Source organism: Clupea harengus, chromosome 1 (genome assembly GCF_900700415.2).
Source record: "Clupea harengus chromosome 1, Ch_v2.0.2, whole genome shotgun sequence".
In the NCBI taxonomy this organism is placed as follows: domain Eukaryota; kingdom Metazoa; phylum Chordata; class Actinopteri; order Clupeiformes; family Clupeidae; genus Clupea; species Clupea harengus.
The window spans coordinates 19212018-19232334 of NC_045152.1; the positions used below are offsets into that span (position 1 = coordinate 19212018).

General features: G+C 40.9%; 3 protein-coding genes across 9 annotated transcripts in view; 1 reads left to right on the forward strand and 2 right to left on the reverse strand.

Annotated features, from left to right (window-relative positions):
• Positions 1–2254: 2254 nt before the first annotated feature.
• Positions 2255–6943, reverse strand: LOC116217873 (sterile alpha motif domain-containing protein 3-like). 6 transcript variants are annotated; one of them, XM_031570068.1, is made up of 6 exons: positions 4784–5428; positions 3696–4653; positions 3374–3541; positions 3043–3138; positions 2343–2682; positions 2255–2271 (listed from the first exon to the last, which is right to left on the reverse strand). In XM_031570068.1, the coding sequence occupies exons 2-5, from the start codon at positions 4647–4649 to the stop codon at positions 2371–2373; spliced, it is 1530 nt and encodes a 509-aa protein (XP_031425928.1). In that variant the 5' UTR covers positions 4650–4653; positions 4784–5428; the 3' UTR covers positions 2255–2271; positions 2343–2370. The 6 variants fall into 6 exon arrangements, with proteins under 6 accessions (XP_031425928.1, XP_031425935.1, XP_031425949.1 ...); XM_031570075.1 differs by lacking the exon at positions 2255–2271 and adding an exon at positions 6350–6943 and having other exon boundaries at positions 2296–2682; positions 4784–5368; XM_031570089.1 differs by lacking the exon at positions 2255–2271 and adding an exon at positions 6047–6943 and having other exon boundaries at positions 2296–2682; positions 4784–5368.
• A 5007-nt stretch (positions 6944–11950) lies between these two features.
• LOC105898741 (parvalbumin, thymic-like) lies at positions 11951–14103 on the reverse strand. 2 transcript variants are annotated; one of them, XM_031570281.1, is made up of 5 exons: positions 13905–14103; positions 13495–13567; positions 12901–13033; positions 12608–12717; positions 11951–12205 (listed from the first exon to the last, which is right to left on the reverse strand). In XM_031570281.1, the coding sequence occupies exons 2-5, from the start codon at positions 13553–13555 to the stop codon at positions 12183–12185; spliced, it is 327 nt and encodes a 108-aa protein (XP_031426141.1). In that variant the 5' UTR covers positions 13556–13567; positions 13905–14103; the 3' UTR covers positions 11951–12182. The 2 variants fall into 2 exon arrangements, with proteins under 2 accessions (XP_031426141.1, XP_012681240.2); XM_012825786.2 differs by having other exon boundaries at positions 13495–14103.
• Positions 14104–17645: 3542 nt separating this feature from the next.
• Positions 17646–20317, forward strand: part of lmtk2 (lemur tyrosine kinase 2) — a 30267-nt gene continuing 27595 nt past the window's right edge. The window contains exon 1 of the mRNA XM_012825919.3: positions 17646–18269. Within this exon, the coding sequence (XP_012681373.1) occupies positions 18170–18269 (100 nt within the window). The 5' untranslated portion in view covers positions 17646–18169. The remainder of the gene's footprint in view (positions 18270–20317) is intronic.

The window sequence follows — 20317 nt, forward strand, 5'->3', positions numbered from 1 at the left end:
ACGTCGTTCGCCATGTTTTTACATCTGTTAAAGCGCTCACCAGTACATGTAATTGTTTGATCAGTGCTCATATATAGACATGGGAGCTTACATGTTTGGCAGTAGGGGTGTGAGATTTATTACTATTAGTAGCCCGCCTTCATTCAGGAGTGGTCTCTCGTTCAAGTAGGCTACAAATATTTGTACCTTCAAGGGCATATGATTTGCCTAATGACTTTTGATTTTGCACTTTTTATTAAAGGATTTCATTACGATTTCATGATTGATATGAGCATATATGTTATTTACGCTGGGGGCGCTGGGGACATGTCCCCACCACTTTCTGAAGAGATTTGGTTGTTTGTTTACAGGTTGAAGAACATGGTGGATGTTTTTCTCCCACTGTAGGCAGCCGTGAGTGTGCGTTTTAGAGGGGGCTATCTATTCAAATATATTTAATTAAAAAACACCAGAAACTTGTTGAACACATCTTTCAACGTGATTATACTAGGTATCACTCTAACAGAGTGTCTAAGTATTGCATACCATCGCAAGTTTAGTTCGGCCCAAATGAATCAAAATAAATAAAAAAGTTTCGGGCTTAAAAGAAGTCTAAAAAAAAGAGTCGGATTTGGTGTGATGACCCTGTGCAGGCTAAATCTCGAACTAGCTTTAGTTCATCATGTCTGGCATATATCATGCTTCATAACTGAAAATAACATTGACCTAACTGTGTCACACGCACTGTAAACCCGAATAAGTTACCAGAACTCAAAAAATTTGACGTAATAAATTGCCTCAATTTTTTTAAGTTGATTAACTTAAAAGTCAAAATTTTCCAGAACTTAAAAGGTTGGATGACTTGCTACTTGTACCTTTTGATAACAGTTAAATTAAAGTGCTCATTTAGCTCAACTCAAATATTTGCAGTCAATATGACTTACAGTTTTCTGTTAAGGCAACTCAATTATTTTCAGTTATTAAGACTTAAAATTTCCAGTTTTGAAACCACTGGAATAAGTTCACAGAACTTAAAAGAATAAGTACACAACCACACCATTTTATGTTAACACAACTCAAAGTTTATTAGTTTGTGTTGTCATTGTTTTAAGTACACAGTAGTCAAATATGTTGAAATTGTTTACTTAAAAAGATGTGACTCGAAACTTAACATTTTTGAGGCAATTGATTACCTCAATTACATTGAGTTTAACTTACTCAAAATATCAAAAAGTCATGAACATCTAATATTGAACAGCATTGTCTTGCCCGCTCCCTTTTAGCACACTGCAATATTAAAATTAAATGGAAAAATAAATAATAAACATCTATAAATCAAAATAAATCAAAGCCTCCCTCTCTCCTCCTATGCCATCAGTCACCTCCCTCTCCACCTCCTCCATCAGTCACCTCCCTCTCCTCCTCCATCAGTCACCTCCCTCTCTCCTCCTATGCCATCAGTCACCTCCCTCTCCACCTCCTCCATCAGTCACCTCCCTCTCTCCTCCTCCATCAGTCACCTCCTATGCCATCAGTCACCTCCCTCTCCACCTCCGCCATCAGTCACCTCCCTCTCCTCCTCCATCAGTCACCTCCCTCTCTCCTCCTATGCCATCAGTCACCTCCCTCTCCACCTCCTCCATCAGTCACCTCCCTCTCTCCTCCTCCATCAGTCACCTCCGCCATCAGTCACCTCCCTCTCCACCTCCGCCATCAGTCACCTCCTTCTCCACCTCCTCCATCAGTCACCTCCATCTCCACCTCCTCCATCAGTCACCTCCCTCTCCACCTCCTCCATCAGTCACCTCCCTCTCCACCTCCTCCATCAGTCACCTCCCTCTTCTCCTCCCTCTCCACCTCCTCCATCAGTCACCTCCCTCTCCACCTCCCTCTCCTCCATCAGTCACCTCCCTCTTATCCTCCCTCTCCACCTCCTCCATCAGTCACCTCCCTCTCCTCCTCCCTCTCCACCTCCTCCATCAGTCACCTCCCTCTCCTCCTCCATCAGTCACCTCCTCCATCAGTCACCTCCCTCTCCTCCTCCATCAGTCACCTCCTCCATCAGTCACCTCCCTCTCCTCCTCCCTCTCCACCTCCTCCATCAGTCACCTCCCTCTCCTCCATCAGTCACCTCCCTCTTATCCTCCCTCTCCACCTCCTCCATCAGTCACCTCCCTCTCCTCCTCCCTCTCCACCTCCTCCATCAGTCACCTCCCTCTCCTCCTCCATCAGTCACCTCCTCCATCAGTCACCTCCCTCTCCTCCTCCCTCTCCACCTCCTCCATCAGTCACCTCCCTCTTCTCCTCCCTCTCCTCCATTAGTCACCTCCCTCTCTCCACCTTCCTCTCCTCCTCCTCTCCACCTCCCTCTCCACCTCCTCCATCAGTCACTTACATCAACAAGTCATTCTTGAGGGTCTGCAACCTGGGTGACAGTTTACCACTTTCTAGACCAAGTAAAATCTTTTCAGTGAATTCAAAAGTGTTGGTCAGTGCTTTGGGGTAGCTGAGGTGTAGTGCATATATCAGTCCAAAGATTACCAGGAAGGCATCGCTAAGTCTGGGGAGGCTGACCACGGCATCACTTTCAATGATTACAGAGATTCTCACAGGGTGGTGGTGAACTGGACGTGTGTCATTGTCACTGATGACCGTAAGGAGGGCCACTGCAACGCCATCAAGCTCCAGCTCATCAGACTCGTCCTGAATGATTGAAAAAGAGATGCTAATCACAAACTAACACAAAACTAAACTAAACCAATACCAACACAATGAGACCCAAGGGAGACTTGGGTCTCATTGTAAGAGGTGAAAAACATAAGATTCATGTTCTGCACACACGAATCAGCCAAATTACCAGAGAACCTAAGTGGTGTGAGAGAGACTGAAACCAAGCTAAAGGACATTTACAGGAAAATGTTTTACTTAACATCTTATCACTTGCCAATACATGGAAACTGTATGGGTAGACTAAACAAAGGTAAGTCCTAAAAGATATTAGTATTTTGATGGACAGTTTACATTATACACAGTAGAATCCGTTAGTGACTTAAGGAGACTCACTGTGCAGGTTCTGAAAAATCCAGAAACGTCCTCGTGCAGATACACTGGAAGGGCGTGGAGAACAGTAATGCGCTTGGTGTGGATGTCATGGATTTCCTATTAAGATAAAAACAGAATTGTACATACTGAAGAGTTTACTGAACAAAGCTGATTTTTAAACAGTCCAATTAGAACATATGTTCACAAATAACCTGTTCACATCTTTAATGTAATCAGACAAATGGCAAACACAAAGTGGACTAATTGCAAAATTCACAAAGCTCATTTGAGTCATTGAACATGTTCAAAGTTCCACCGGTTCAACCTATGAAGTGTGTAATAATCTATTTACCAGTTCATCGTGGATTTTTAAAATTTCAGCCAGAGCATCTGCTGTCTTTCCAGTTTTTGATGCCTTCTGTCTGAATAAGGTCATCAGTCGAGGAAGATGGCGGTCAAGCTCAGCATAGAATGTGTTGGGCAGGTTCTGATTCGTAATCCGCTGGAACTCTGCATACAACTACATTAAAATGTAGCAGGAGAATACAGCAACAACACTTTAAAAAAACAGTTCAATTTGAAGAATCTAGCACACCTTTATAAAGCAGAAAATAGCAGCCAAATAAGTAAGAATCACAATTATTTTCTCAAAAGAGAGCGCTGATCCATATTACCTCAGACTCTATTTTGAGAGCAGGCCAGAGGTCCATGAGCTCGTTCACTGGTGGGCAGGACATCACTATGGTCTGTCGGCGTAGGGGAAATGTGGTCTCCATCATCTTTCTAATGAGGGGCAGGTTCTTCTCAGTCTTCTTGACTTCTTCAACAATTGTCTGCCTCAACTGCTCAAGGCTTGAAGGATCCTTTCCTTGGGGAAAGTTTGGTAGGAAGTTGACTTCTGCTCGCTTGGGTCTTTTAATGTTGGAATGTGAAGATTCATTTTCAGGATAACTTCTACTTCTTTTTCCAGCATTAACAGTGACCTCCTGACATCCAGCCCGTCTCATCTTGTTCCTGAAATTGCCCATCTTAAACTTGATGGAGTTTTTCCATCCATTCCAGCCAGTCTCAGATCCTGCTTCCTTCAAGCAGGGATGTTTGGCTACAAGAGCCTCAGCAGCCTTTGCAATCTCTTTATCACTTGGGTAAGCCTTAAAACCATATATAGTAGATGCAAGCTTTTCTAAAATGTCGTGCTTTAGGTCTCTTGTCAACTTAAGGTGCGTGTTGTTCTTCTTATATTCCGCATTTCCATCTCTAAGTTTTAGTTCAACATCAAATGCAAATGTGGGAACAGGGAAAGGACCTGGAGGCCACCTGCTGAGACGCTCTGGAGATGACACATCTGAAAGTAGAACAGTAGATGCAATAGAGCTGGAGTCTTGTGAAAGTGAGATGTGCACAACAGCTTTTTGTGGCAATTCCTCAATGTCTGTAAGGGAAGTAAGTTTCCCTTCAAAGTCTGGATCTTCGTAAAGCAAATCGAAGTCAAGGTTGATTTCCAGCTGTTCTTTTATAATGTTGATCAGTGCATCAACAGAGGCTGGTCGTGAGCTGAGTTTTAATTTTCTAGCCTGGTCTGGCTCAACAACACGAAGAATCATTGGTTGTGGGGATGCAGCTGCCATTGTGCTAATGAAAAGACAAAATCAGATTGTTAAAGAGTACCGCTTATAGTATATACAGCTTATAAATTGCTTAATTCCACTGAGAGTGAATAAAGACACAATAACTGATAAATAAAAGAACCATTCATTATTACCTGAACTCAGTTCTGTCTCACTTGAATGAACCGCTTGGGGGTCAGCAGCAGCGAGCCGTCTATCTTGTATGCAGAGAGAGGGACTGTATCATTCAGACCAGACTGCAGGTGGATCGACAGGCTTATGTCTGCAGTTGACAGCTCATAGGACCGTAGATGTTCTACATACCAGGAGTCATAATCACAACACAGAAAAGATACGTTGTGATTCACAAGAAAGATCTCTTCTATTTTGCCAAATGTCGACAGTCCACCACTGACTCCTACAGACAGAAACATTCCACAGACATAGTCTGTGCCATCAATGGTCACATTTGTTGTCTTGTAGATTGTGTCACTAGTTGTTTGTTCTCTAATGTGTACTTGAGCAACCTCTGGTAGAGCTGAAACCAGAACAGAGTTTTTAACATTTTTTTAAGACAAATCTTGAATGAAATGTCTTAAATGAAAGAGGGGTGGTTGATAGAGGAATTCACATTCATTGGATTACCTGGTATCTTTATCACATCTCCAGTTGTCTTCCTTAACTGTCTTAACTTCATGAAACTGGAACAGGGAGATGAAAGGGCATAAACTGATCTGAAACTGAACAATTAGAAGCATTCAAAGAGTGTCAAATTATAAATACTTCCATTCATAAATTCCCCTGTTTAATGATCTTTTCATTTGATCCCCAGTGTCAAGCTACTAAAGCCATCAAGCAAAATTAACCTTAGCCTACTGTAACGAAAAGCAGCAGCACTTGCACTTATCTGCATGGTTAATCAACAATAATGGCATTTATTTTATTTTAAAAACGACGCAGCACAAGTGGGCGGGCAGTTGAACGTGAACTCTTAGTGTAGGAACTCAGTTTGAGCTAAGAGGCCCTATTATGCTCGTTCATGCTCTTTTAATAACCTTTAAAAAGGCTACGGTGGACGTAAATGGCCCATGCGTTCGACTTTACGCACTACTAAAAAATAAGCGGTTGCACCAAGCAGAGTTTCAACGTAACACTTAGTTATAACTTAACATTTACACGTCCTCACTATTAGGTGCAAGTTCCATTTAGTACGTTAAAATACGTTACCCAATACAAAATACATCTATCAATAGTAAACTGAGACTATGGCAAATACAATTTAGTCTGTATCATGAAGGGAAAGTCCCCCAAAACACGCTGTGCTGCTAGCGGAATGAGGGGTGGGGGGTAGCACTAGCAACACATTCTTTGAATGTTTTAAACACCAATTCTTAAACATATATAATCATGCCGCACACCATTGCTTGTAAGCTTAGGTCGCCAGGATTCATTCAAGACCACTCACGAAGAATATGGTTGCTCGCAGCCGTAATAGTCTAGTGACTGGAGTGTGTAACATTAGTGGTCCGCTAAGTGGCTAGCCCTTTAGCAGCTAACCTATATCTGACTTAACGTCACCAAGTTGGCAATGCCCTACAAGACTCCCGTGATAAGCCAGTGAAGGGCGGGGGCTTAGAGAAGGTCTACGCTCTTTGAGACAAACACACCAACAAATGTATGAAAGAAGTAAAAGTGAATAAATATTAACATTCAAAACTTACAGTAAGTCGAGTAATGCTGAATGCTGCCGTGTAGGTAGTAACTTTCTGCAGGCCTTCTGTTGCTTCCCGCCAAACTCTCAACCGTTTAAACTTTTCAGTTTTTTTTCCAGAGCTAAGGAATCAGTGTAGTATGCGCATTAGCACCGCCTTCTGCTTCGGAAGGCGAATCAGAGATTAACTTGGAATAAATAATGATCCCTGCAGCTACTTAACACTTAAGTAAAAATTATGAGAATAAAAATAAAAAAAATGACGAATTGATGAAGCACTTTGAGATTTTATTGTATTTTAGCATGTGCTATATAAATTAGGTTTATTTTTAAATCATCCCTTTTTGAAACAATAGAAATAACAGGACTTTATCATTATTAGCATGCAATTACTTAACTCTATTAATTTTTACTTAAGTTATGTTTTTAAGTAATGCTTACTTATACACAAAATAGTTCCATTTAATCAAAAATGATTAGTTGAAATTACTCAAAAAGGAAGAACATGTTACACCAACTTGACATAATTAAGTTAGTAGAACTTTTTCTAAAACTTTGAGTATACACTACTTAATCTATTTAATTACTTTGGACGTTCGGGTTTACAGTGGATAACTTATGGGGGACCATATGTACATATTCACTACTGCAAGATTGAATGCATGCAGTAGTTGAGTAATTTTATTGCTAGACTTAAAAAATTAACAACATGTCTGTGGCTAACATCTTAAAATTTCCCCGCTGAGAAATTTGCAGGATTTGAGTTTTTGGGCGTCATTGGTCGGCATAAACTTGGCAAACTACTCACAGGTGAAATTATTTTAATACAAAGGTTTCCTCACTGCAGGGTTCTGAATCCGCTGGCCACTAATTGACAGAGATACATCCCATTTGTTTTCAGCAAGTGAGTTTGACAATAGACTTTGAAATATGCTGCATTTGTGTTTGGGCCACGCTTATAATAGCATAGGCAGACACGCAGTAGCCCAGTCACAGGTAGGATCCCAATCTAAAATCCAATCTATTTCCCCAGCACTTTTCAAACCAAACTGACGCGCATGGATGGGCATGCGTGACAGATGCCTCTATGATCCATTTTTTATTGTCATTATAGTAAGATAGCCTACTTTGTAAACATCTAAATCTTACTTTTTTTGTTAATGGATGTATAATTCTCAAATTATTGAATCTTTGAAATTAAATGAGTTGGGCTCATCCCAACCTGTCCAGGGGCACCACGAAATAAGTCATAACGGCGAGAGGGGTAAAATAGTCTACAATGTGTGACGTGTGAAGTAGTTCATGCAAACCCAACCACTATTTACAACACCCACTCCCAGAAAATATTTCCAACGTCCTTGCTAGTTTGGGTGCGAATGGCTCCACGCCTACAATCCCGAAAGAGAAAAAGAACTCTCACGATCTATCACCTAGCAAACGTTTATTGGACCTCAACTCAGTAATCTGCATTCCTTTCTTGCTACGTCTTCTATGAGGACTACATAATTGGCAACTGAGTGATCAGTTCTATTCAGTTCAGTTTCATAGTGTAATTCATGACGAACAAAACAGCCAGCTTTTAGGTTAAATTAATTATTTTACAGGTGAGATTTTGCAATTAGCTTTTGTGGGTTAAACATCAAGAAAATGATTGCTTTATGCTATGTTAGGCCAATTTAGGGCTAATGGTTTCTGTGATCCAAATAAATGATGGAAACGGAGACTGTTTGTCATTTGTGGCTTTTACTGTGGTAACACACACTCAACAAACCGACCACAGCATACTGTCGCCCTGTTGGATCTGCTCAGAGTTGAATAAGCCTACACACTTCTCCCCATTTAGTGAAGAAACCCTCTTCTTCAAAAACGACTGTGTTTTGGTGTTGGGTTTCTGTCCATCTCAATGCCTTAAGGAGCCAGTGGAGGGACTGGTGAGTTCACAATTGGAGTTGTGAGCTGTCTCAAGGAAGTGAACAGGGGTGACCACTTGCACAGTCCCCGGCCTCTTTGGATTACAGCAGGTGGTCAATACAAACAGTGCGCCATCATGTATCAGGTAGGTCACTGGACCAGACCCATTTCTCACTCAGACCATGTCACTTTCATTTCAGGTCCGCAGGATAGATAAGGGCCGGTCATGCTTACTGTTTGGCCTGCTGTGCAGCCATGAACTTCAGTCTGGCCTGAGAAGACTGAACTGGGTTTGCAGCTGGCATTCAAAGATTGTTTAGCTGGGGTACACCCTATGACTGAATGTGGTGTACTGCGGTACATGAGGAGGGGATGGTGCTGCAGGGAACTTTTTGGGCTTGCAGGACCATCACTTAGCACCTGCTTCTACGATGAAGCTTTCAGGGTTCTGCACTGACAGTTCTATTTCCCCATTGGAGGCAGAATGGTACGCTAGAACCAATGTCTGCTTGACCCCATTGTTTCTCAGGAACTTGTAATTCTGTTGAGGTGAATTGAGGTCCATTATCACTTACAGATTCCTTTGGCAATCAGTAAGGTGTGAACAGACCGTGGAGGACTTTGATGGTTTTGAACTCTGTTGACAAAGTCATGTGTACCACCTCAAGGCATTTTTAGTGGCTATCCATGACTACTAGGAGGTGTTGTTTATCCCTCTCAGCAAAGTCAATGTGGATCCTTTGCTACGCCTGAGCGTGCAACTGGTGCTACACTAGGGATTTATCTCACAGTCTGAAAAGCTCTGCAACACCAAGGCTCAACATTCACTTAAAAAAGTGGTTGTCAAGCTTGGCAACCAGATATAACCTTTTGATTGCCAAAACCAACTAAACGGTTGCCATCACTGTCAGCCTTTAAGGTCATAAAGTCCTCAGTTTTTTCAGACTCTCAATCAGTAGTCTTTTCACCAGTCATGTTATATGAAACCTTTTGCCATATGCTGCCTCAATATGTCCATAAATCTGTCGTGACAAGCTGAAACAGGAGACTTCTCTCTCCATGGCGGTCAAAGTGCAGAATGATCTTGGTAAGAGTCAGTGTGTCAGTCAAGGATATACATCTTGTGTATGAACTTAACAGCTATACTGACTCGGAAGTTTCTTGAGGACAAAAAATATTTTAATATAAAACATTTGATTCACTATATGCTGGTTGCATCCATTATATAATTAAGAAATGGCTCTATGTACAATCACAGTATTAAGTGGTGTTGAAAGTATTGTAATGTGCAAGAGGTAGTGAAGTTGCCATGTGCGTACCGAGAGACTGTGTAGTTCCAAGCATGCCTTGAGTGAGGGATTCTGTGTACAATGTGTTATAATGTGGAAATGTTCAATGTCGTTGATCATGTCTCCCTTTTGTGTTTAGTGTTACCATGCATGACTGTTCATCATTCTGTGACGATGTACCTCAAGGATTGGTACTTGGACCCCTTCTTTTTTCTATTTAAACCACTTCCTTAGGTGAGATAATTAATTCCCATGGGTTCTCCTATCACTGTTATGTGGTTGACACTCAACTGTACTTGTCTTTCCCGCAGGATGAATCGCTACCTTCAGCTCAATCTTTCGAAAACTGAGCTCCTCGCATTCCCAGCCAAAATGGTTATCCCACAAAGTATTAACATCAGTTCATCTTCATTGGCCCCAACTAAATATGCACAAAACACATGTAACGCCTCTACTGGTCACCATTGCCTGGCTCCCTAGAGCTGCTAGAATTCAAAAACATCCCTCACTCTGGCTCATAGGACACCCACTGAATAAGCACCTGCCTTTTTAAATGCTATGATTCAGCTCTATTCCCTCTCTCGACCTCTTCACTCATCTGATGAGCATTTGTTGTCTTTGCCGTCTCTCTGCAACAAGAGATTGCAGTCCATTCATGGTGCCCCGGTGGTGGAATGACCTACATAGTGCTGTCCGTTCCAGCGACATCCTTGGTATGTTTAAAAAGTGCTTAAAAACTCACCTTTTTAACTTTCATCTGTCTGATTAGTTAATTTGCTTGAGACCTACTATATAGTCATAGTTTTGGTATTTGTTATTGTTCTTACAAATGTTATTAATTGTAATATTGTTTCTTGATTTTCTTTTCCATTTTTCTTTTCATTTTATAATGTCTGTTTTAAATGTTTTGTGGAACTTTGCTATTTAAATATTTCAAAGACTAATTGGTTTAATCACTATTGCAGTCCACACACACACATAAACAACATACACTCACAACTCAGCCCCAGGGTGCACAGGCTGGCAGGGCTCTGGTAGAGATTGGTGCAGTGTACATTTGTATCCCACTCTTTGCTCTCGTGTGGGTGTGAGAAGTATAGTACTAGGATCAGGCAGCCTTTATACTTGGCCGATATCATGTTGCTGTACTTGTAGCCTACTTGGTGCTGGGACTAGTAACCAGTAACCTACAATGATACTGTAACATTATATTTTGTGGCTATGGGTTAAATACATTTTTTTTTAAACGTATTGTTATACCAGTTACCCAGTCTGCTGGGTCATGAGAAATTAGTTCTGTGGTGTGTTAGCCAGTGGGAAGGTCATTTTGGCTTGGCGCGTTTTTGGGGAGAAGAGATTGTGAATTGGAAGTGTGCTGTTTGCTCTGCCCCATTCAGTAAATAAAGTAACTCCAAAGATACCTGTAACCCGTTTTCCTTCCACGCCTCATCGATACTGGACACCACACTACAGTCACCCAATTTATAGGGTCAGAACTCTCTCAGCCTAGAAATCACCTGGCTGAAAAATTAACTATCCTACCTACTGATCGACTTTACAATGTATTAATTTCGACAAATACAAATCTGGAGCTGTTAAAACATTGTTGGCAAAGCCTTGCGTCAGTCAGAAACATATGCAGACTTTCTGAAAGCTATCGGCAAGGCCGGTGAAGCACCTAATTTTGTCCCTTTTAGAAATTCATGTTCCCCCTTGTCGGTGCATCTCTGTGACGTGGCCTAGTTAGTGTAGGTCGTATATTTATACATCATAAATTGACTGAAGTTGCTGACCATAATAAATTAATTTAAATTGGGCATGACAGGAATTGAACCCAGGTCAACTGTTGGGAGGAAGGCAGAAAACCTGTGATATTCCCTTGTGGGATGTTTGTCAGTGTAATTTAATAACACAAAGAATGAAGTTCCTTGGGGTGGGTATTATGGTGAGTAAAGCATCAATGGTTTACTATTGTTTATCATTCAAGTAAGTGCAAAACTTAAACTAGAACAATAAAAAAATGTCCATGACTTTCTAAATATTAAAAGCTGCTCTTTAACTAATTTTGGGTTATATTTCCCTATCTTTGTTGCAGGGTCAAGTTGGTCATTTTGGAATGCAAAATATGTTTGTCTCTTGAGGGTCGTAGCTTCCAGGAAGTGGCCCTGTCCAAGGCTTGGGTGTGAAGAGCCAAGCAGCTTACATGCCAATAACCCTGAAGAGGCAGATGCAGTGCTGAGAGAGAGACAACTATTGCATCTACTATCTTTGGCCTGCATCAGTGCAAATCTTTAAAGCACTTTGCTTTGTTGATGTTTTTGGGGGGTGTTGCTTCACCTTGAGTGAAGCACAGAGTTAACTCTCTCTCTCACACACACACACACACACACACACACACACACACACACACACACACACACACAAATATAGTAAACAAATGAAAAACACAAAAACAAAGAAGCGTTTGTTTTTAAGTTAGACTCTTTTTAATGTAATCATTCCACAGGATTTAATGACTTTATTTGGTTCAACTCCTCTGTTCTTTAAACCTGTACTCCTTTAAGAGAGTCATTGCAAATATCTGTGTCAATGGAAGAACTGAAGACAGGTGATCAGCCATCCTCCCTCGTGCCAGCCAGGTCTTCAGTTCATCAGGGAGCAGAATTCTGTGAAGTGGAAACAAACAGCACTGAGGACACAGCTCCTGGGACCTGTGGGCGTGAGTTGACATATTCACTGTGCAATTTTATGTGGATTCTTTTTTACATTTGGTTGTTATATATAAGTATATACATATATAAATCATAAATATATAGTATAATATATATAGAGTCTAATCCAATTCAGTCTAATCCAATTTACATTTGGCCACGTGGACATACACATAATGTGTTACTGTACTTTTCAGAACTCAAACCTGCTGGAAAGCACCTGTTTTGTTTCTATCTACCATGCTTTACTGACATCTATGACACAACCTGTTCTTACATGAAATCTCAAGATCTATTAAACATTTACTTCCATACATAATAATATCTACTGCAATCTGAAATCTGATCTGATCATACCCTCCATTCCAATCTTGCCATCCCCATCGCAGTCTGCTGCCAGCAGGAATGATTTGGTCTCAGCCTCAGTGAGCTCCCGTGCTCCCAAGAGGAAATTCTGCAGAAAGAACCTACAGACCCACAGGGGAATACTACTGTGAGTATATCCAGAGCAGATGTCATTCAGCTGCTATATACAGCAGGAGCTACTGTAGCTGTATATATTCAAATATACAAATAATTCTGTGGTCTTAATGCTAATTAAATCTGTCCTATAAATTGCTCTTTAACATTTCAGCAAGGTGATGTCTTACTTGAGTTCTGCTTCTTCTATGAATCCACTCTGGTCTTGGTCTACAACTCCGAACACCTTCTCTCTGTCTGCTTGTGGTCTGCTACACAGCCCAGCAAGCTTGAAGAAACTTTTAAAATCAAATGTGTCTGGTCCTTTGGAGGAAGAAGAGATATCACAAGGAGTTATCATGTCATCAATAAGCCATCTTGTTTATCTATCTATGTTTTTAACATGATCAAAATCACAATGTGGCATTAATCTCGGACAATTGATAAACTGTGAGTGGTGTGATAAGTCTGTCTTTTCAGGCAGAAATAATTCTTTGATGTAAATAATTAAATGCAAGTGGAGGAGTTTTAAATCCTGTAGCATAAACAGAGACATTGGCGTGGTAACCGCTCCCCTGCCCCTTGGCTGCCTAGTTACCTGGTGCCACCCTTCCCCCCATGGTGGGCCCTCGAGTGGGACATTTGTGTGTGTTTGTGTTTGTGTTGGTGTGTAGCCTGTAAGTGTACCTTTTGTGATGTGTGTTTCTTCTGGTAGGTGAGTGTGTGTGGTTGGAGAGGAGGTGTTTGTGTGTCTGTGTGTGTGTGTTAGTACTATATATACTCACCTTGACAAGCTTCAATTGCATTTCTGATGTCATCCTCCTTCAGCATACCAGTAATGGCCATTTTTACCTTTAACTGATGTGTGAACAAATACATGGAGCACACACACACACACACACGCACACGCACACGCACACACACACACACACGCACACACACACACACACACACACAAACACACACTGATCAGAGCCATTTGATATGTTGTACATATGAATACCATAAGATCTTGTGTTGCAAATATATTCTAATCAGCCATGCAGCCTTTGCATCACTGCGAGTTTGACAGAATATTTTACATATTTACCTATCCCCATAACATCTTGCATATTTATCAAATCTGTTCTTAAAGGCTAAAAAGATTAGGACATGCAACACATGCAGTACATCGGCAAAACAGCAAAGGACTCACCACTTCCCAAGTGAAGCCTGTCTTCTGGTGTTATCCAGTGTTTGCCCAGTGCAACCTTATAGCAGCTTTGTGATGAGGAGTCAGACAGCAAGCATAGCATCTCTTCTGTCAAACCTATGGGGACATCTCTACTTGGAAACACCTCCCTCCTCATTAGTAAATCAGGGCAGACCATTGTAAGGGTTCTTGGTCGAGAACCAGTTCTGAAAGTTAATCAATAAATAATACATGTTGGAACATAACTGACATAACTGATTTCATTATTTATTTTGATTATGTCTCAACTGATCAGATTTGTGCTTTCATTACATATTTGTGACATATGACACAGTATGTCCTCTTCCTATGAATTTCCATGTTATGTAATTTTCTTTTGCTATTTGCATTTTGGCTTGCTGTTCCTAGCCTTCAGCAGGTGTAGCCACTGACAAATATACATCTAAGTAAAAGTAGAAGTAGAAATACAAGGCAAATATACATACAAGTAATTTATGTATAACTGATTTTATTACTTGCTAACAATTATTAAGACCACCTCTTGAGATCAGTCGCTGCATAATGCATCAGTTCTCGAAAGTGTGTCATGACTTCTGAGATCAGGAAAAGGTCATCTTAGGTCATTCTTCAGTAAGAGGATGTCTGATGACATGACACAATCATCTTATGACGCATCCCTAATCCTATGCCTGAGGAGTCACATATGCAATGGAATCATTGTGATGACAGTTACAAGGGGAAAAAGGATTATTGTCCATTCTCTGTACACCAGATTTTTCGCTCCCAAAAACATTTGCGACATAGTCTACCTGTGTAAAGCACCAGCCCCCAGCTATTACTGGATCTGTACACCTTTTTCTAGTTTTTCTATGATGACAGATATTGATCCATGATTGAGCCATAACTTGTCTGTTCTATAGTCCAAGTAATCAGAGTGTGTGCTACACACATGACAGGCTGTGTCACCTCCTATCCAGAGATCAGCTAAAAAACATGTGAATACTGAAGCAAATTCTGCTAGTCTTGCTGGATGGCAGTACAGCAGTCAATACCAGCTATGACACACCCAGCAACAGTTTGAATGTGAACTGAAGACATCTGTGGAGTTACTGTTGGGCCACATGTTGGGTGACAGGGACTCCAAGTCCAAAGTATTACCAATAACAGCATCAGTGCCTATAGGTGGCAACTGCATGCTGAATTCTTGTCGGTGGGCTACCTGGTCCACCAGTGTTTCGGGCTTGGTATGACATAGCAGAGAACTGTATAGCACTAACATAAAAAGCCTTCCTACCCCATAGCCATCGATACTAGTTGTCTAGTTATGATGGTCTATAGCAAACTGGTGATGTGTAGTGAATTACCTTCCTTGTCCAAGAAGTGCCAGAAATGACTGGACTGGTTTAGAGATTTCACACTCAGTCAATCATCTGATGGTAACCAACCACTTTGAAGATACGCAAGCCACTGGTTGTACCAATACATATATTGTGATATAAGCATGGCCCCGCTTGTACCAATACATATATTGTGATATAAGCACGGCCCTGCTTGTACCAATACATATATTGTGATATAAGCATGGCCCTGCTTGTACCAATACATATATTGTGATATAAGCACGGCCCTGCTTGTACCAATACAAATATTGTGATAAAAGCATGGCCCTGCTTGTACCAATACATACAGTGGGGAAAATAAGTATTTGAACCCCTGCCGATTTCGCAAGTTTGACCACTTGCAAAGAAATGTGTGATCTATAATTGTAATGGTAGGTGTATTTTAACAGTGAGAAATAGAATATCAACAAACAAATCCAGAAAACTGCATTTTATAACATTTATGACTTTATTTGTATTTGATGCAGAAAATAAGTATTTGAACCCCCAAGCAAACAGCAAGAATTCTGGCTCCCAATGACCAGTTATGTGCCCAAGAAGCACACAGATTAGTCCTCATTAGGCCTAACAAGGTACACCTGATCTCAACTGGTGACGTGTATAAAAGAAACCTGTCCAAAGAATCATACTTCACCACCATGGGCAAGACCAAAGAGTTGACCAAGGACATCAGAGATAAGATTGTAGACCTGCACAAGGCTGGAATGGGTTACAAAACCATCGGCAAGCAGCTTGGTGAGAAGCAGACAACTATTGGTGCGATTATTCGTAAATGGAAGCAACACCAAACAACTGTCAATCGCTCTAGGTCTGGGGCTCCATGCAAGATATCCCCTTGTGCGGTATCGGTGATCATCCGAAAGGTGCAGAATAACCCCAGAACTACACAGGGGGACCTTGTGAATGATCTCAAGGCAGCTGGGACCACAGTCACCAAGAAAACTAACCACACACACTACGCCGTAATGGTTTGAAGTACTGCAGCACTCGCAAGCTCCCCCTGCTCAAGGAAGCACATGTACAGGGCCGTCTGAAGTTTGCCAATGAACACTTGAATAATTCTAAGGAGGATTGGGAGACAGGATGTGGTCAGATGAGACCAAAATAAAGCTCTTTGGCATCAACTTGACTTGCTGCGTTTGGAGGGGGAAGAATGCTGAATATGACCCCAAGAACACCATCCCCACCGTCAAGCATTAAGGTGGAAACATTATGCTTTGGGGCTGTTTCTCTGCCAAGGGTACAGGACGACTCCACTGCATCGATGGGACTATGGATGGGGCCATGTAACGTGGAATATTGGGCTTGAACCTCATTCCCTCATATTGAAAACGCAACCTTAAGGATTTGGAGAGGATCTGCAAAGAGGAGTGGACCAAAATCCCTCCTGAGATGTGTGTAAACCTGGTGACCAACTACAAGAAAAGTCTGACGTCTGTGCTTGCCAACAAGGGTTATTCCACCAAGTACTAAGTCATGTTTTGCTAGGGGTTCAAATACGTATTTTCTGCATCAAATGCAAATTAAGTCATACATGTTATAAAATGCAGTTTTCTGGATTTTTTTGTTGATATTCTGTTTCTCACTGTTAAAATACACATACTATTCCAATTATAGATCACACATTTCTTTGCAAGTGGCCAAACTTGCGAAATCGGCAGGGGTTCAAATACTTATTTTCCCCACTGTATATTGTGATATAAGCATGGCCCTGCCAGACTCCTGCAGAGAGACCACTGTGAAGTCCTGATTTTAATTAATCTTTCTCCACAGCTCAATAAAGTGCTTCACAGCATGTGTCTTTTCAAATGCAGGCCAAATTATCCGTTTGTGAATTTATCATAAAATAAAGGAATTCATAGATTGAGTATTTCCGTAAATAGACAAATTGCATAACAATACAGTCCAACACAATTAAAAAATACAAATGAGATAACAGTGAATAAACATAGTCTGTATTAACTTCCCATAAAATCAGAAAGGTCGGTGTTTTATTCCTCAACTCTAGATGCTAATCATGTGATGCTGGCCACCTCTCTCTAATAGTTTTAGCATTTTGCATAGTTCACATAATTGTCAAGTGGCAGAAGTAAATACATCCAGCGTTGGTCCCTTATGTACCGTGAACAGCTGCATAAGTGCTTTAGATTTAGGTCTACTTTTATACTTACAATGCGCTATGCATCATGTGTTACGTTACCAATGCAGCTTATATGTTTCGAAGACGAGCGAAAGGAATGCTGGATAATAAAAGAAGCATTGCCTTTGGCACTTAGCCATTAAAGGACGTGAAGGAGATTGGCGTGACATGATTGGGTGAATATATGTTTAGGACGGAACCGAGGAACGTCATTGGTATATGTTCTTGCCAGTCCTGTTTGTTGGACGTACAGCTCTATCGCATGACGTAGAAACATGGCGTTTCTGGTGAACGGTGATGGTGTTTGGTTTTGCTAGCAATTCGTAAATTGCTTTAGAGGACCTCGTCTAAATGCTATGATGATACTTTTAAAAGCACGTGGTAGCAGTAGAGAGGAGAATCGTGTTGCTGACAAATGAATTCGAACTGTGAAGTAAACCTGCTGGCTCTCGTTAGCTACCAGGCTAATTTGTAACAACAGTCGCAAGCTAGCATAGTTAGTTAGCTAGCTTGCTAACTACCTTCTTTGCTAGCTGGCTAGCTGGGCAGTAAAAATATATTCAATGAAGTCCTGGAGGTGCAGGCTTTTACACCTAAAAAATTCTCCGCATAGTATGTGTGTTTTTCGATAGACGTACAAAGATTTGATTGTTATAGCTAGTTAGCTAGCTATACGAATTGTGACTGAATATTTTGGGAACTACCTGGAGAAGTCAAGCCTGGACAGGATGGAGAGCCATCATGGATGTTTGTTGTTGCTGGGGATATGGACTCTGCAGTTGACAACATCGCTCGTTCAATGTGTTCCACTGCCGTATACAGACAGAGGTAATGCTTCAGTTTTTTCTTACCATTAAATGTTGGATTCCTGTTGTGTCACGGTGAAACAATGTACAATGAAGTTGATTTGTGGTTAATGACTCATAGCAAGCAAGCTAATCGTTTTGGTTGTTAACTTACTAGGCAGTCGTAAACGGAGTGACAGTTCACCGGTCTGTTAGCCGGGAAGCTAACGCTGCGATTTTGGTTAGCCTAGACCATTCTTATCACAAAATATTGCATCTATAGCATGGAAAGAGCATTACACTGAACTTATTGATCGATAGAAGTGTAGTGAACCATTGTTTCTTCTGTAGTCACATTGGCTATACATAAATTGATTGGTCTTAAACGCCAGTCAAATCATATGAGGCACATCAAGCTAACGTTAGTATAGCTAGCTAGGATATGCCTAGCCTAGCTGTTAGATTTGACGAGCAAGTTAGTCAGATGAACTGGTCATTTATTTCGCCACCTCATGTGTGATCCAATCCCAGTAAAACAGTCGTTTACGAGACATGACAAGAACTATACTACTTGTACGGAGAACTTTCCTCTTGTTGATGTATACAATAAATACATCCATAGCTTGATGTAGGACATTTAAACAGCTGATGGATCGAAGCAAGAACATACAGTAACTGGATAGTTGATGACTTCCGAGTTATGAGAGGCCTTTCCCACGCATTATCATACCACAGATAGAGACCGATAGAGGATTTTTTAGACCGATACCGATTTTGATATTTGAGGATTTAAAAATTCGATAATGATATGTCGACCGATACTCATTTTCACACGCATTATCATGCCACAGATAGAGGCCGGCCGATAGAGGATTTTTAAGACGATACCGATTTTGATATATGAGAATTTAAAAATTCGATAATGATATGTTAACCGATATTCATTTCCCACAGAAACACATATATAGATTTCCCCCAACATTCACTATAGTGATTGAACATAGCACATAATGTCGTAATATATGTTAGCCTTAAAACAATCACCTTTTATAGACCCTAGATTATTATTTTATTATTATTACTCTACAAATCTGGATTGCTTAGCGTGTTTTCATCCCCTCTGAAACATTTGTGTCAAACACAAGTGTCTGCAACACTGTATAGATAAAGTTTTGATTTGATTATGACAAGGGAGAAAATGATAGAGCCGTTGTTAAGTTACTCTGTACATCTGTATTGCTATTTCACAAATAAACCAACCATTTCTCCATCACTTAATTAAGTCATTGTTAGTGCTAATGTTATTTTGCAATTGAATGTAAGCTATGAGGTGACTGGTACTAGTGTTAACTCTAAAGTTTCAGCAGCAAAACTAGGCATGGCTGACATGAATGTTCTTAGTTTTTTAGGTTTAAAGAACAAATCATTAAAATAATAAATGGAAATGATCACCCCACCATGAACACATAAATCTGACTTTGTTATGTTGTGCAGCGGCAGAGACATAAGGGAGGAGACAAATCACTTACGGGAAAATGAATGGGGAATCAGGGGGGAATCCATAACTCTAAACATGGTGGATTTATAACAAAGTCCTGCCCTGTGTTATTACATTTTTAAAGACTGAATCACATTGTTGAAAACGGCATAACTGATGTTCCGCCTCTCCTGAGCGTTTTGTTTATTTCCACTGCTACCATAGCAGTAGGGGTGCAGCGAAATTTGATACAGAATACAAGCTCCTATCTAAATAAATGGGGAAAGATCCGTAACTCCACATAGTCATGTTCACTATTCATTCTGTTGGAGGCAGGCGATTGGGACATAGACAAGTGAGTTGGGCGTAGCTTGCTAGCTAGCTCGCTAGTCCAGTCTGTTACACTATTTCCACACGCCATGCCACGCCCACTCAAAGCAAAGCGAGCGTTTTCGTTGGCATATATCAGTTACTGTAACGATCAATCTTCAGCCTTCCGTTTCTTTTGGTGTGATCATTTATTGGCTGTTATAATGCTGATACCGCTTTATCTGCAACTAGCTTATATCGGTCAATAATGTTGCCCCACCGATTTAATCCTTAATCCAAAACAG